At 49.7% G+C, this 14,010-nt stretch overlaps 1 protein-coding gene across 3 annotated transcripts in view; it reads left to right on the top strand.

The window, feature by feature from the left end:
• Positions 1–14,010, top strand: part of OTOF (otoferlin) — a 95,002-nt gene that overhangs the window by 54,114 nt on the left and 26,878 nt on the right. For all 3 annotated transcript variants that reach the window (XM_055327431.1, XM_055327432.1, XM_055327429.1), the window contains 5 exons: positions 735–861; positions 1,329–1,383; positions 7,363–7,494; positions 11,779–11,841; positions 12,260–12,344. In XM_055327431.1, coding sequence (XP_055183406.1) covers positions 735–861; positions 1,329–1,383; positions 7,363–7,494; positions 11,779–11,841; positions 12,260–12,344 — 462 coding nt within the window. The remainder of the gene's footprint in view (positions 1–734; positions 862–1,328; positions 1,384–7,362; positions 7,495–11,778; positions 11,842–12,259; positions 12,345–14,010) is intronic.

Here is a 14,010-nt window from a genome sequence, read left to right as displayed (position 1 = left end):
AATAGTGCATATCTCGACAGGACATGGATATGAGGACAGGAAATGCATGTATAAATTGCCTGGCACTGTGCCTGGCACTTAGAGGCCATTCAATAAATGGTCGAGTAGCTATTGTTCAAAAGGTATGTAACTATGGATTCTTTATTTCCTACCTTCATCCACAAAGGCTATTCAGTGTTTATATGGTTAATATGTAATAAAAGAGTTGCATTCAATCAAAATTAAAAAGCAAGACTAGGGGTGCCTGGCTGGCTCAGTCAGTAGAGCATGCACAGGGCTCTTGATCTTGGGGTGGGTAGTTTAAGCCCCACAATGGGTGTAGAGATAGCTTAAATAAATAAACTTTTAAAAAGTCTTTAAAGGGGCACCTGGGTGGAGTGTAGTTAGTTGAGCATCTGACCCACGTCAGGCTCTGCACTTCATAGAGTCTGCTTGAGATTCTCTCTCTCTCTCTGCCCCTCCTGCTCACTCCCTCTCTCTCTCAAATAGCAAATAAATCTTTTTTAAAAACATCTTAAAGATTAAAATAAAAAAACAAGACTAGATATAATATCAATTAAAATCAAAGATCGAGATTAGGTAGGCAACACTGCAGATAGATGGGCCATAACATTCTAAGCAAATGTTAGACCTGGTTCACCCACTCTGGTTGTTAGTTTCCTGGATGCCAAAGCAAAAGGGGAAAGACAGTCACTATCCCACCATCCAGTCCACCTAACTTTCTTCTTTGGCAGATGAACCGGCTGTGCTGGAGATGGAGGACCTTGACCGCTTGGCCATTCGGCTGGGGGATGGGCTGGACCCCGATTCTGTGTCTCTAGCCTCTGTCACAGCTCTCACCACCAACGTCTCCAACAAGAGGTGAGTATGCAGGAGTCTGGCAGCCCACACTGCCTCTGGCCCTTCAGGCAGGGCCCCACTGTGTGTAGAATTGAGGTAGCAAAGAATCAGGGCCCTTGGCCAGCTTCTTCCTAACCCGCCCCTTTCTTTTCCTGAATGTCTCACACCTCTGTCCCTATAAAGGCAGGAGCCTATTCTCGGGTCACCGAACACCTGCAGGCCAAGGGAAATCACAGAGGTGCCCAGCACACATTTGAACCTGTTGACCATTTAATACCTATCTCTCTGTCACTTGTGCCATTAGCTCACCGTCTCTGTTGGGGCCTCTGAGAACACCTAATCCCCATTCTGTTTGATGGTTCTAGAGTGTTTGAAGACCATGATTCTGTCTTCTGCCCTTTGCCAGGGTTCAACCACTGCCAGAGCCCACCTCCTCCCCTCTACGCAGTCCCCTTACACCAGACCTGACAGTACCTTCTCCTCTTCAGGTCCAAGCCAGACATTAAGATGGAGCCATGTGCTGGGCGGCCCATGGATTACCAGGTAGGTGGGGCAACTAGAGGCTGTATACCTTTCAAACTCTAGTGGGGACTTCTGGCCAGATATGCATTATAGACTCTCTGGATGCATGGATCTGAGGGTCATAGAGAACCACAAGCTGAATGTAAGTTTCCAAAGTAAGCTTGTTTGTGGGAGGCACTCAGGAGTGTCCTAACTAGAGAGGTACAACCTACAGAGGAGCTTGAGAATTCTGCTTCTGCTGGTCAAAGCCCTCTCAGGATTTCACTTCCAGCAATGGACTTCATAAAGTTAGAGGAACCCAGAAAAACCATAAAAAAGATCAGGAAGCACCACTATATATATATATATATATATTCCAACAATTAAAATAAGAGCCTCTGAAGAAGGATTTTTAGGGGGTGTGTTTTTCAAAATGTGTTGTTTTCTATTATTTTAATGCTTGAAGTAATGTCAATCCTGGTTATCCATAGATGATGAGAATGTGGGTGGGTTTTTTCTTTTTCTTTCCTGTGTTTTCTGAAATTAACACTTAATTTTTTTATTTGTATGTTTCTAAAACTTGAGACAAAATGACTGAGATAGGGAGAGATTTGAAGCCGTAGAATTGTTGATATAGCCACAGTGCAGGCAGGGTGGGTCATGAACATGGCTGGTAGCTGCTGAGAGAGGACCACACAGGATGCCTGAATCCCAGTGCAGCCCTCCGAGCCTGATCCTGAGCTTGGCAAGGCCACACTCCCAGTTTTGTCTTTTCGGGCAGAGTTGATCAGAGCCTAAGAAACTGAGTTACATTAAGACAACTCACAATAGACTAATGTACAAACCAGAAGCACCTAGTACTTATTTATAAGCTGGAAACAAGAGGGTCCATGGACCACCCATTGCTCTAGACCTTCCCTTGGGGTCTAACCAGACTCAGCTTTAGGTCAGAAGATTGTGGGCATTCCTAAGGCTGAGTGAATACATTCACTGGTCAGAGGAAACAGAGCCTTCGGGAGACCCCACCTGGCTGCCACTGTATCAGAACCAGGGCCTAGAATCGGAGGGAGCCTCCTCTCCCAGGTTAGAGCTGTATCTTTCATACTAATTGCTCAGACCCCGTGTGTACCCTTTGTTAAGGACAGCTACCCTTGGTATAAAGGTCCTTGGTATAAAGGACCACGCGGCACCTTTCCTTGTATCAGTACATCTGGTCGTGTTTTCTCAAGGACATCCATTGTCTCCCGTAATCCTCGCTTCAGTTTGTTTTCATCCAGTTGGTGACCTAAAAGTCACCATCCAGGTACCTAAAAGTTAGCCTCAGGCAGCGGTTTTAGACAGCCTCAAGCCCTTGGGCTCCTGGGAGGTTTGAGAATGTCGCTCCCTCACGTCTCCACCAAAACCCAAACATCAAATATCTTAAGACTTCTGGAGGCTTTGCTTCTCCAGAGGACTGGGTTCAGGGCTTTGCTCCTCTGTTAGTTCTAAGAATAGGAAAATCCCAAAGAACAAAGACCTGCTTGTCTTTGTTTTCAGATACGGTTCACTCTCCAGTGTCACCAGCCTGCCACATAAGGACACATGGAAAATAGGGTCATTGTTGTGCCTGTTAACATAACTGTTATTTTCTCAAAGGCTTGCTATGAGCCAGGGGCTATGCTGGATGCTGTGTGTGTGTGCTTTCCATTTAAGTCAATGTAATTCTTAGAACCATCCAGGTATAGGTATTACTACATTTTTTTTCATAGGTGAGAAAATGAGACATGAGGAGGGTAAGGAGCTTACCCCAGGTCACACAGTTATTCAAAGGTAGAGCCAAGGTTCAAATCCAAGTGTGTCCAACCGAAGCAGTCAGAGTGACTAATGTCTCTCTAATTGAGCCTTTGGGACAGTCACCCACTCTGGTCCCTGTTCATCTTTACCTTACTACCTACTGCTTTTTTTTTTTCAAGGCCCTTTCAAAATGCTTTTTAACAGACTTTTGTCAAGTGAACCACACTTTCTCCCTCCAAACATTCACATTCTGAACTGAACAGAACGGTTGCTGCACTTAACCTGGTAACACAGTATTTTCTGGCAAGTGTGTTCACATCTCAACTTCAAGTATTAACACGCGTTGAGAGAGAGCTCTTGGGATGCAAGTGTGGACTTATTCTTGCTTCCGATAAATACAACAGAGAAGGCCAGAAAACTTATCAAAGGAACGTCACTCTCTGGAGACCTTGGCTTCACCCAGTTGGGAAGAGCTCAGAAAGTGCCCCCCGCTGGTGGGAGGAGAGGGTTTAGCTGAACTCAGATCCGGAAAGGACCCTGATGGCTCCTTGGCTTGACCATGGCTTGCCTGTCCCCTTTGTCTCTTCTGGTTAGAATATATGTCACATGTAGTAAACCCTTTCCTGATTATTAGCATCTCAAAGGCAAGAAGCCACAGCGTCATCCCAGTAAATAGACAGCTTCCCCATAAGAGTGAGCGAAGCTCTCAGCACTTGGCAGAGATGTTCTTGGTGCTCATGGAGTCCTGAGCGTGCTCCCTGCCCTCTCTTCCCGCACCAAGACTCAAGATCACCTCCGTGTCCTCTCCCTGACTGCAACATTGCACCCATTGCCTAGCTGGTCTCCCCACCCTCGTAGCGCCTGTGCCACACCAACCGCTGCGCCATGTCACATCTCAGCCACCCGGAGATAAGGAAAGGTAGACGGTGTTTCAGAAGGGCCACACTGGTGGGCCCTGCCAGCTCCACACCAATGTTCTGGCAGCACAGTCAGATCCCGTGGAAGCAGGTCACAGAACGCCAAGACTTGGGTTCTCCCAAGGACGGAGGTATAGATTTACACTCAGCCTTGTTCCTTGCGATGGCTTTCATGAAGCCACCTGAGGATTAGGTCCCTTATCTTGAAAGGAGAGGGCTAAATAGATGATTACCAAGAGTCTCCCCAATCAGTTGGTCAGTCGGCCCCTTTGTGGGTCAGTTTGCCTCCCCATCTTCCACCCTGGAAAGATCAAGTCCTCTGCTGATGACGGGAGAAAGAAAGGATGGCCAATCCCCTCCTCAAAATTTGGTTTGTTTCTATTTTTTTAAAAGATGTATTTATTTATTTAAGAGAGAGAGTGGGGGGGGGATGAGGGAGAGAGACAGGGAGACAGAGAGAGAGAATCTCAAGCAGACTACCCACTGAGTGGGGAACCTGATGTGGGGGCTCAATCCCACGACCCTAAGATCATGACCTGAGCCAAAATCAAGAGTCAGGCACTCAACCAACTGAGTCACCCAGGCTCCCCTCAAAATTTGTTTTAAATTTCAAGTCCAGGGATCCCTGGGTGGCGCAGCAGTTTGGCGCCTGCCTTTGGCCCAGGGCGCGATCCTGGAGACCCAGGATCAAATCCCATATCGGGCTCCCGGTGCATGGAGCCTGCTTCTCCCTCTGCCTGTGTCTCTGCCTCGCTCTCTCTCTCTGTGACTATCATAAAATAAAAAAATTAAAAAAAAAAATTTCAAGTCCAAGTGATACATTTCCCCTCCATATAGCCCCCGGGGGGGGGAGGGGGAAGCAACAGGATTGATGTTCCCCTCCACCACCAATGCCATGCAATGATCTCAATGGTGCACTTTCAGGGTTCCCCTAGGGGTCACCCCTCAGCCAGCAAAGAGCACCCTCTGGATCCTTTATTTTCCCACCCCTATCTCTCTACAAGCTCCTTTAAGCCCTCTGCCCCCCTCCCCTCCCAGCCCTTTGAGTTCTGAAAAGGAATAGGGAGCCAAACGCTATCATCATGACTGGGCTTCTGGATAAAAAAACAAAAACTAACCAGCTGCTCACATTTGGAAGGTTAATCTTCTGATGGCATATCTTATTACCTTATCACACCAAAACTGTGTCTGTCTACTTCCCACTATTGAATTACATTCTTTTTTTTTTTCTTGATAGAAGGGAGAGGATGAGTTAGTTGTGGGAAAATATAACGAGATTTTTTAAGTCTTTGCCATAAAAAGTTTCATAGAGGTTAAAATGCTATGAACTACTATGCAAGAATATTCTGGAAAGACTTCTAGTGTCAGCTTACTCTCTTCACACTCAACTTCTCAGAGCCTAAGTTAATTAGCTCTATTTCCTTTTTAGCTCTCTAAAGAAATGGTGATCATTAAACTTCTTCAGAGCTCTGGATTCTGAGCTTCATTCCCTTTGGCATTTCAAGTTCCAAATAGAAATGCTTGCTTTCGTAGTTCAAGTGTTACTTCAATTAGTAAATGCTCAGTTTCCAGTTCTGTATACTTTCTTGGCAATGTTCTCACTGGCACTGAAGTTTCTATTTTTCTTAACATCATTAGTTTTAATGTGCTGATTTGTCTTGGCCTTCAGAATATTTATAAGACTTTGATGGACACGGTGGATGATGATTTTCATAGTTATTCTTTTTTATGAAAAGGGAAAATAATTTTCTTGAGTAAAATCATATTTAGAAGTTGCATCAAAGCACAGCAATTGATACATCAAATCTCCAAGATGAGAAGCATAAAAGCAACCCCTACAGTTTCATTAGAAGAATGAGCTGTGGTAAATGCTAACACTAGCTTAGCACAGGCTATTTTGTTAAAATGCAAGTTCGAGAGAGTCAAATGAATAATCACAAACATCTACAAAACCCTACATACAAGGGAGACTCTGAGAAGCCATTTATAACAATAGCTCACATTTTCTAGAGCTTTCTACTGTTCGTGATGCACTTTGACACACAGTACCTCATTTAACCTTCACACAACCTTATGGATAGGTCTAGCTCTGTGAGCCTACATGGTTGTCTCTTCTCACACCTGGTCATGGAAAAGATCTGAGGCTTGTCCAGTGCCAGCCCAGACACCTCAAATCTGTCCCTCTATTTTGTCATGGCCACCCCAATGGGAACCAACACCTTTAAATCCAAAGTAAGAATTGATTGCTTAAAATGAAGTTTCAGGAGGGGCACCTGGGGGGGGTGCTGTTGGCTAAGCATCTGACCCTTGGTTTTGGCTCAGGTAGTGGCCTCATGAGGTCAAGCCCGGTGTCACTGGGCTCTGTGCTCAGCAGGGAGTCTTCCTGGGACTCTGTCTCCCTCTCTTTGCTCCTCCCCATCTCTCTCTCTCTCTCTCTCTCTCTCTGTCTGTCTGTCTCCCTCTCTCTCCCTCTCTCTCTCTCCCTCTCTCCCTCCATCAAATAAATAAATAAATAAATAAATAAATAAATAAATAAATAAATCTTTAAAATGAAGATTCAGAAAAGGTATGCACACATACCACCCCTCCTCTGCCCTGTATACACACACACACACACACACACAAACATTTGCTGAATGAACAACCGAAGAAGGGCTTCTCAGCATAGGTGTGGGATTCCAGGGAGCTGGACGCCACCTGAAAAGTCACAGAGCACACGGCATCAAGCCAGCAAAGGTAGCTCAGGCTCCCAAACAAAGAAATTGTACAAAAGGATGAAACCAGGAATGTGGAAAGGGGGCCAAATTCCAGAAACACAGAGACCTCTCAGAGGCTTTCAATCTTGGAATGAGATACACTGGGGCAGGAAATTAAATGCATGTTAATGAAGACATAGATAGCTTAATCCCTGCATGCATGAATCCCGGGAAGTGGTTTGCAGGCCTCTATGAGGCCGAGCCACAGTGGCTGGGGGTGTGCGGGGCATTTGAAATCACCAGGAGCTTTAAAAATACTGATGCCTGGTCCCCACTGCCAGAGGTGAGATTGACTTGGTCTGGAGTTTGGCAGAGCCACCAGCATTTTTAACCAGCACCCTCCTCCTTGCTGGTAATTCTAGCACACACTTAGTGGTGATCCAGTCCATGCCTTTCCTTTATAAATAAAGACACTGGGGTTTAGTGGGGAAAGAGCCCCAGGTCCAAGCAGATTAGAGGCAGTGCTCACCCTGGAACCCACGTCCAGCACTGGCTCCCTGCTCCTGGGCCCCGACTCCAGGAGGAGCTGCTCCAAGTCTCAACAGGCTTACTCAGCCTCCCTCTCCTGCCCGCAGGTCAGCATCACTGTGATCGAGGCCCGGCAGCTCGTGGGCTTGAACATGGACCCCGTGGTGTGCGTGGAGGTGGGTGACGACAAGAAGTGCACATCCATGAAGGAGTCCACTAACTGCCCCTACTACAATGAGGTCAGTGCCCTGTGGCCGGAGGTGGGGAAAGGGACTTCCCTAAATGTGGCAGGAGGCCTGGTTCCCGCCGTTTCCCAGGCCTGAGTCCCTTGGGGGCAGTGGCACCATTAAAGAGTGGTTCCTGTGAGCCAGGTGCTCCTATAAATGCTGCAGGGGTGTACCCTCTTCTGGCCTCGGCAAAGATCAGAGGTTGTTGCCATTAATCCCATATTATACCAGAGAACATGGAAGCTTCTGGAGAGAGCTCTCGCCCAGGTGCTGAGGGCCAGAGTGGGGTTCTGTGTACGCACCCTCTCTGCTGGGCTGCCTCCATGCTTTCAGAGCACTGGCCTTGACTCTTCAAAATGACAGAAAAAAGCCTGGTTCCTGCTCCTGTTCTTTGCAGCCATATGAGGCCCCACTGAGGTCAGAGGACCTCAGAGACCTTCTAATTCCATCTCCCCATCTTACAGAGGAGGATACTGAGGCCTCAGTATGAAAAAGACCTTGCCTAAGAGCACAAAGAGCGCTGGTGATGAAGCAGGGCCCAGCCTATCAGCCTCAGCCCAGCACTCTGTCTACCACTTTGAGTGGCCACCCCTGACACAAGACCTTGACTTAGGGCTCCAGCAGGGAACCAACTTAATCAGCTCTAGTGAGGGATGCCCAGGAGCCCTTCAGATGCCTGAACATGGGTCAGACTGGCCTGGGGGCCCTAGCCCTCCTTCTCCTGGGGGGAGCATTCAGTCTGCTTGTCATGGGGGCTCCAGGCAGTGAAGGTGCCAAGCTAGCCAGAGTGAGGCATCCTTGTCCTGTATCTCCATGTCTGTCCTGAGGAGTGGTGAGGGCTGAGGGTGCCACCGAACTTAGGGGGAGCCCCCCAGCTGCGCATCAGCAGGAAGGAAGCCTGGATGCACTTCTGTCCCTCACAGGGACCCAGACCAGGGTCCTAGGTGAGCCTGGTTCTCACAGCTTGTTGCCCACAGGGCTGGGACATCTGTGCTCAGGAAACACCTGCCCCCTTCCCCCAGCCCCATATGGTGACCTTCCCAGGAGTCAGGAAATTCAGCCTCCCCACCTCTGACCTTCTATCAGGTCACATCCCTGACTGGAAAAGCCTCCAACCTAGATAAGAATCTGCTTTCCTTTAATGGATATGGAGACAGGTGCCCATGGCCTTCCACGGTTATTTGATAGTGGCAGAGCCACGTTGAGCTGACTCAAGGGCTCACCTTGCACCAACCCCACACACCTCATGCTTCTTTCAGAGGGCTTCCTCCTTCCCAAGGAAACAGCCGTTCTCCCCACACTGTTTCCCTGCCCAACTCCTACTCACCCTCCAGAGCCCAGGCCAAGTGTCCATGCCGCTGAGCAGCCTTACCTGTGCTCTCTGGGTCAGAGGTCAATGCACTTCTTTCTCTGTGACAATAATGGCCCTGAATTGTGGTTGGTCCCTCATGTCTCTGTCCCTAGTGTACCCAGTCTCTGGCATCACTGTGGCCCAGCCCAGAGCCTGACTTGTACCTGGAGGGCTTGAGTAACACATTGCAGAATGGATACTCCCCCAAAGGAAGCAACGAACATTTGCTGAGCATGTGCTGTACTTGGAGCCCATTCCTGGCAACATAGGGGCCACAGAGGTGACAGTCTCTGCCCTGACAGGCCATGTCTACTTCCAGCCTAGTAACCACTTTCCAATTATATCCACTAAGACCATTCCTTCCACTCCCGTGAGTCTTAAATCTGGATCATAGTTTCGTTTTTTGTCACAAATCCAAATAGCTCTGATTTGGTTAATTTCTGTTTCTTCCAAACCAGGGTTTCTCAAATTCAGTACTGTGGACATTTTAGGCCAAATAACTTTTGGTGTAGGGGACTGTCTTGTGAATTGTAGGATGTTGGGCAGCATCCCCGGCTTCTAACCACTCGATGCCCGTAGCAACCCCCACCCAGTTGTGGCAACCAAAAATGTCTCTAGACATTGCCAAATGTCCCCCTGGGCTTAAAATCACACCATTATGAACAACCACTGCTTCTCCTGATTCCTCTGGTCCTGAAGCAGGCTTTCTTTCCTTTTGCTTCTTGTCCAATACCACGTTCTTCTTCATTGAAAAATACCCTTGGTGAGGGGATGCTCCTCAGTGGCTCAGTTGGTTGGGCGTCTGCCTTTGGCTCAAGTCATGATCCCAGGGTCCTGGGAGTGAGCCCTGCATCGAGCTCCCTGCTCAGCCAGGAGCCTGCTTCTTCCTCTCCTCCCTGCTCATGCTCTATCTCTGTCTCTGTTTCTGTCTCTCTCAAATAAAAAAATTAAATCTTTAAAAAAAAAAAAGGAAGAAGATAAATGCCCTTGGTCCCAGAAGTTTACTTCTTCTGGCTACTTCTCTGAGTTAGCAGGAACTTTCCTTCACCTGCACTAAACACAATAGAGGGAGATGAGAGCAATCAGCATGACTTAGACTTTTAAATGGTTATGAAAGGGGACTACACTCAGGAAACACAAGGACTATACCCACAGAGTGCTCAGAGTGCAGAGTTCCTGCTCTCACTCAGCCGGGGGGCTTGCCCAGGGCTGACACAGCTGGCCTGGCCTCGCCTCTTGACTGGCTCCAGACCTGTCTCCCCGTGAAGCGAGGCTTCCAACCACTGACTTCCCAGTACAACCTGACCAGTACAACACCAGGCCAGGGCCCCTTCTCCCTGGGTGCATCTGGTCTTGGCCACTGGTGTCTTCCTTCTGCCTAAACCACCTCTCTCCTTTGCCCAGGATCCCTCTCTTTCTTCTTCCCAAGGAACCTGACATCACCCAATCTGCTTAGCACCCCCAACTCTGCCTTTACTTTTTCTTGGCTCCTCTTTTGCCTACAAGGTGTTCTACTCCCATGTATTCTCCCCGAGTACAACTATGGAAAACTCCATATGCTCAGGGACAGGAACTAGGAGTTTGTCCATCTGTCTGTACACCTGTCCGCCCCTCCACGTAGCCAGGCCTTTCCCAAACCCTCATACTTCTGTCCTCCCCCCACAATCCAATTCCATGAACAGTCCCCACTGCCTCTTCTCCCCATCATGTCTCCACCTCTGCCCCTGGCTTCACTGAAACTGCCTTCCAGGTCACCAAGGACCATGTCATCCCTAAGTGCAAGTCCACGTCGCCCCTCTCTTTTGACTGCCCCTCCCTTTCCAGCCTCTCAACGCCCCCTCCAGCCACCCCCTCCCTCATTGTCTTTCCTGACACACTCTCTGTCCCCTCTGCTGAAATCCTGCTGCTTCTTGGAGGCCTGCCCTAGATCAGTCCCTTCCCTTACTCTCCTCAGTATCTCCGCAGTCCCAAGGGGTTATTGCCACCTGCATTGGTCTAGATCTCCACCCATCTCTCCAGAGCTTCAGCGGCCCCCAGCCATGGCCTCCTGCACATATTTGCTGCACACACAGCAGTCACCATGTACCATGCACTGACCACGCGCGCTCACAGGCTGAACACTTGACAGGGGTCAACTCATTTAGACTTCACAACCATGCCTCCCAGACCCCTTTGGATGAGCCTTGAGTATTATCCCTGCATCACAGGGTGGTAAACTGAGGCTCAGGAAGGAAGTGACTGGCCTGACAGTTAAAGCTTTGTCTGGCGCTAAAGGCAGCACTTGTACCCACAGTGCTCTAGCAGGAGTCTCCAGCAGCCAGGATAAGACTCTCCTCAGACATTGGCCCTAGGCATGTTGGCAACACTTTTTCCTTGTCTCTGCCCACAAATTCTCCAAAGCAGTGGTCCCTCTGTGGCCGCACCCCCTCCTCATTCCCGACCGACATCTGCACAACAAGGCCAGGAGACGTGGGGCAGGGAGTGAGTGGCAGCTCCCAGCTGAAGAGGACTGTTCACACCCACAGCATTTTATATTTACAGCAAATTAAGTCGTTCACACCTCATTTTACATTTAAACATTGCTGAAATTGGGACACATCTTCTAGGCAGTGGAGCATTGTGGTTTAATGAAATGTCTGTGTTGCCTGTATAACTGCAATGTATATTATGGTATCGTGTAATATCTCTCATCATAACAAGACTCTAGGTGGGTGTCTTTACCCCCATTTTACAGCCTGGGAAACAGATCAGACAATGTGTTGCTCAAAGCCACACAGCTCCCACCTGCCACAAAGTCAGGGAGGACCAGTGGTTGCCACTGCTGTTCATCTAAACTTCGGGGTGCAGGGGAAATGGCCGGGGTGCTGGCAGGAGGGAGGGGCCTGGCACTGCCCCAGCCACGGTCAGCTGGGTGACAGCAGCTCTGGGTTGTTCCCCCCTTCCAGTACTTTGTCTTCGACTTCCACGTCTCTCCTGATGTTATGTTCGATAAGATCATCAAGATCTCGGTGAGTGGGGAGCAGCCCTGGCAGGCAGGGCCACTAGCTTAAACTGCACCTTTGTGTAGACTTAAAAAGGGGATCCCTCTGGATGGACCAACCACTAAAAGCCCCATTCCCAGCCCTATGCCCAGACACGCAGCCAGGCAAGTGGGGCACAGGTTGATTTGGGCCTCTGTCACCTGTTTAGCCAGGTGCCTCTGTACAGTGTACAACCTACTCACCCGTACCTGGCAGCCAACAAAAATGAGGGAAAGAGGGATTAATGCTGAGCCTCGGCAAGCTGCCCCTGCCCTATCAAATACCCTCCAAAAAGCTGTTCCCCAGAAAGACAGGTGGTGCCACCATCAGACCACCCCATCCCTACCCCCTTGGAAAGCCTCAGCCCTGCCTGGCTTGACTGGTGGCTGGTGGTTCTGCCCGGAAGGTGATTCACTCCAAGAACCTGCTGCGAAGTGGTACCCTAGTGGGGTCCTTCAAAATGGATGTGGGAACCGTGTACTCCCAGCCTGGTGAGTAGCTGTGCGATTCGGTCAGCATCAGTACCCATAGCTCCGCGAATGTAGCACATGCCGTCCTTCCCACCCTGACGGTCCCGGGGCCTAGCCTGGCCAGGACCATAAACTCAGTGTGAAGCCGTTGGGTGTGTGGAGTGATGGGGTGTCCAGTCTGCACATGGATGCGGTGACTAACTGTGCTCAGGCTGCTGGATTCACAGGAGCCCTGCGGGGTGTACGGCATTGCCCCCGTTTACACTTGAGGGACCTGGGGCCTGAAGAAGCACTGGGGCTTCCCCAGTCACCCAGTCCACTGGGGGTGAACTCAGGCTGTATGACTCCAGAGCACCCACTGAGCCACACTGTCCTCAACACAAATGTGTTGTAGCAGCCTCTGAGGGATGCTGGGCTCACTGAGCAACCATCAAGGGACCCAGGCCTCCTAAGGATAGCCATGCAGAGCTGTGGCTGACCAGCAGCAATGTGGGTCCCCAGGGGCCAACAGTGGATGAGGCTGGTGAGAAAATCCCAAGAGGTGGCCCAGAGGGTTTGTGAGGCATGGGACAGGCGGAGGAAGTGCCCTCAGCCTGCAAGATGGTGGCTAAGCCCATGGCCAGCTCAGGGACCCCTGGCACACATCCTGGCATTGGGCCCCACCTCATGTCCCAGGAGTGAACCCACCATTGAGGATGTGGTAACGACTGTATTAGGCTCTTTGACAGTGACAATACAGTTTCACCCGGTGTCACATTTGACTGTCACAAAACAGTGAGGTAGGAGACATCAGCGTTCCTTCCCCTTTTACAGATGAGATGATAAACGAAGCCAAGAGAAGTTAAGTGGCTTGGAAGTGCCACTGAACTATTAGGTTGAACAAATTGGCAATTTCTTGTGGTTCAACTTAGTAGACACTTGGCCTGTGCACACTCTGCAACTAATACTAGGGAATCAGAGGCCAAACCCAAGCTTATACACATGAACATCACAAGCTGCAAGAGACCTGAAAACATCGAGTCCAGCATCTCCATATGACAAAGAAGCCCAGGGTTATGAGGAGACTTGCCCAGCGCCTCCTGGGAATAGAACTTGGTCTCCCGGCTGCCAGGCCAGTGTCTTTCCCACTGACACACACACACACACACACACACACACACACACACACACACACACACGTTGTAGTCCAAGATGGCCCTAGTGACCATTAGCATCTTTGAGGAGTGGGAAAGGAAGAGGGCCAGTTTTCCATCTGGCACTTCCTAGGAAGCATGACCAGCTGTGGGCCATGGGCTGGGGTGGAACCCCAGGGCTGAGCAGTGCCCCCCCAGTACCGGTGGCAAAGGTTTGGAGAGACAGCAAGGAGCCTGACATGGAGATCTGGGCTTCTCAGCAGTAGCGTCCTGGAGAGAAGCCACTGCCACTCAGGGAGCACCTGCTAAGCGCCAGGCACCGGGGCAGCCACGCTGTGCTGGCAGGCCTAACCCTCACTGCCCTCTGTGGGCCACTTCACTCCAAGTCACAAGAAGAAAGCAGGCCCAGCAAGCTTACATAGCTGGTCCAAGGAATGGAAAAGAATGTGAACCCAGGACCAGGTGGGCCCAAAGCCCAGGTTCTCCACTGGGCATCCCACTGCCAGACTTGCTGCTTCTTCTATCTGTTCCTGAGCCTGGTACCCTTCATAGGA

Source organism: Nyctereutes procyonoides, unplaced genomic scaffold (genome assembly GCF_905146905.1).
Source record: "Nyctereutes procyonoides isolate TBG_1078 unplaced genomic scaffold, NYPRO_anot_genome, whole genome shotgun sequence".
In the NCBI taxonomy this organism is placed as follows: domain Eukaryota; kingdom Metazoa; phylum Chordata; class Mammalia; order Carnivora; family Canidae; genus Nyctereutes; species Nyctereutes procyonoides.
The sequence above is the reverse complement of the archived record's forward strand: the minus strand, read 5'-3'. Positions and strand labels throughout refer to the sequence as shown.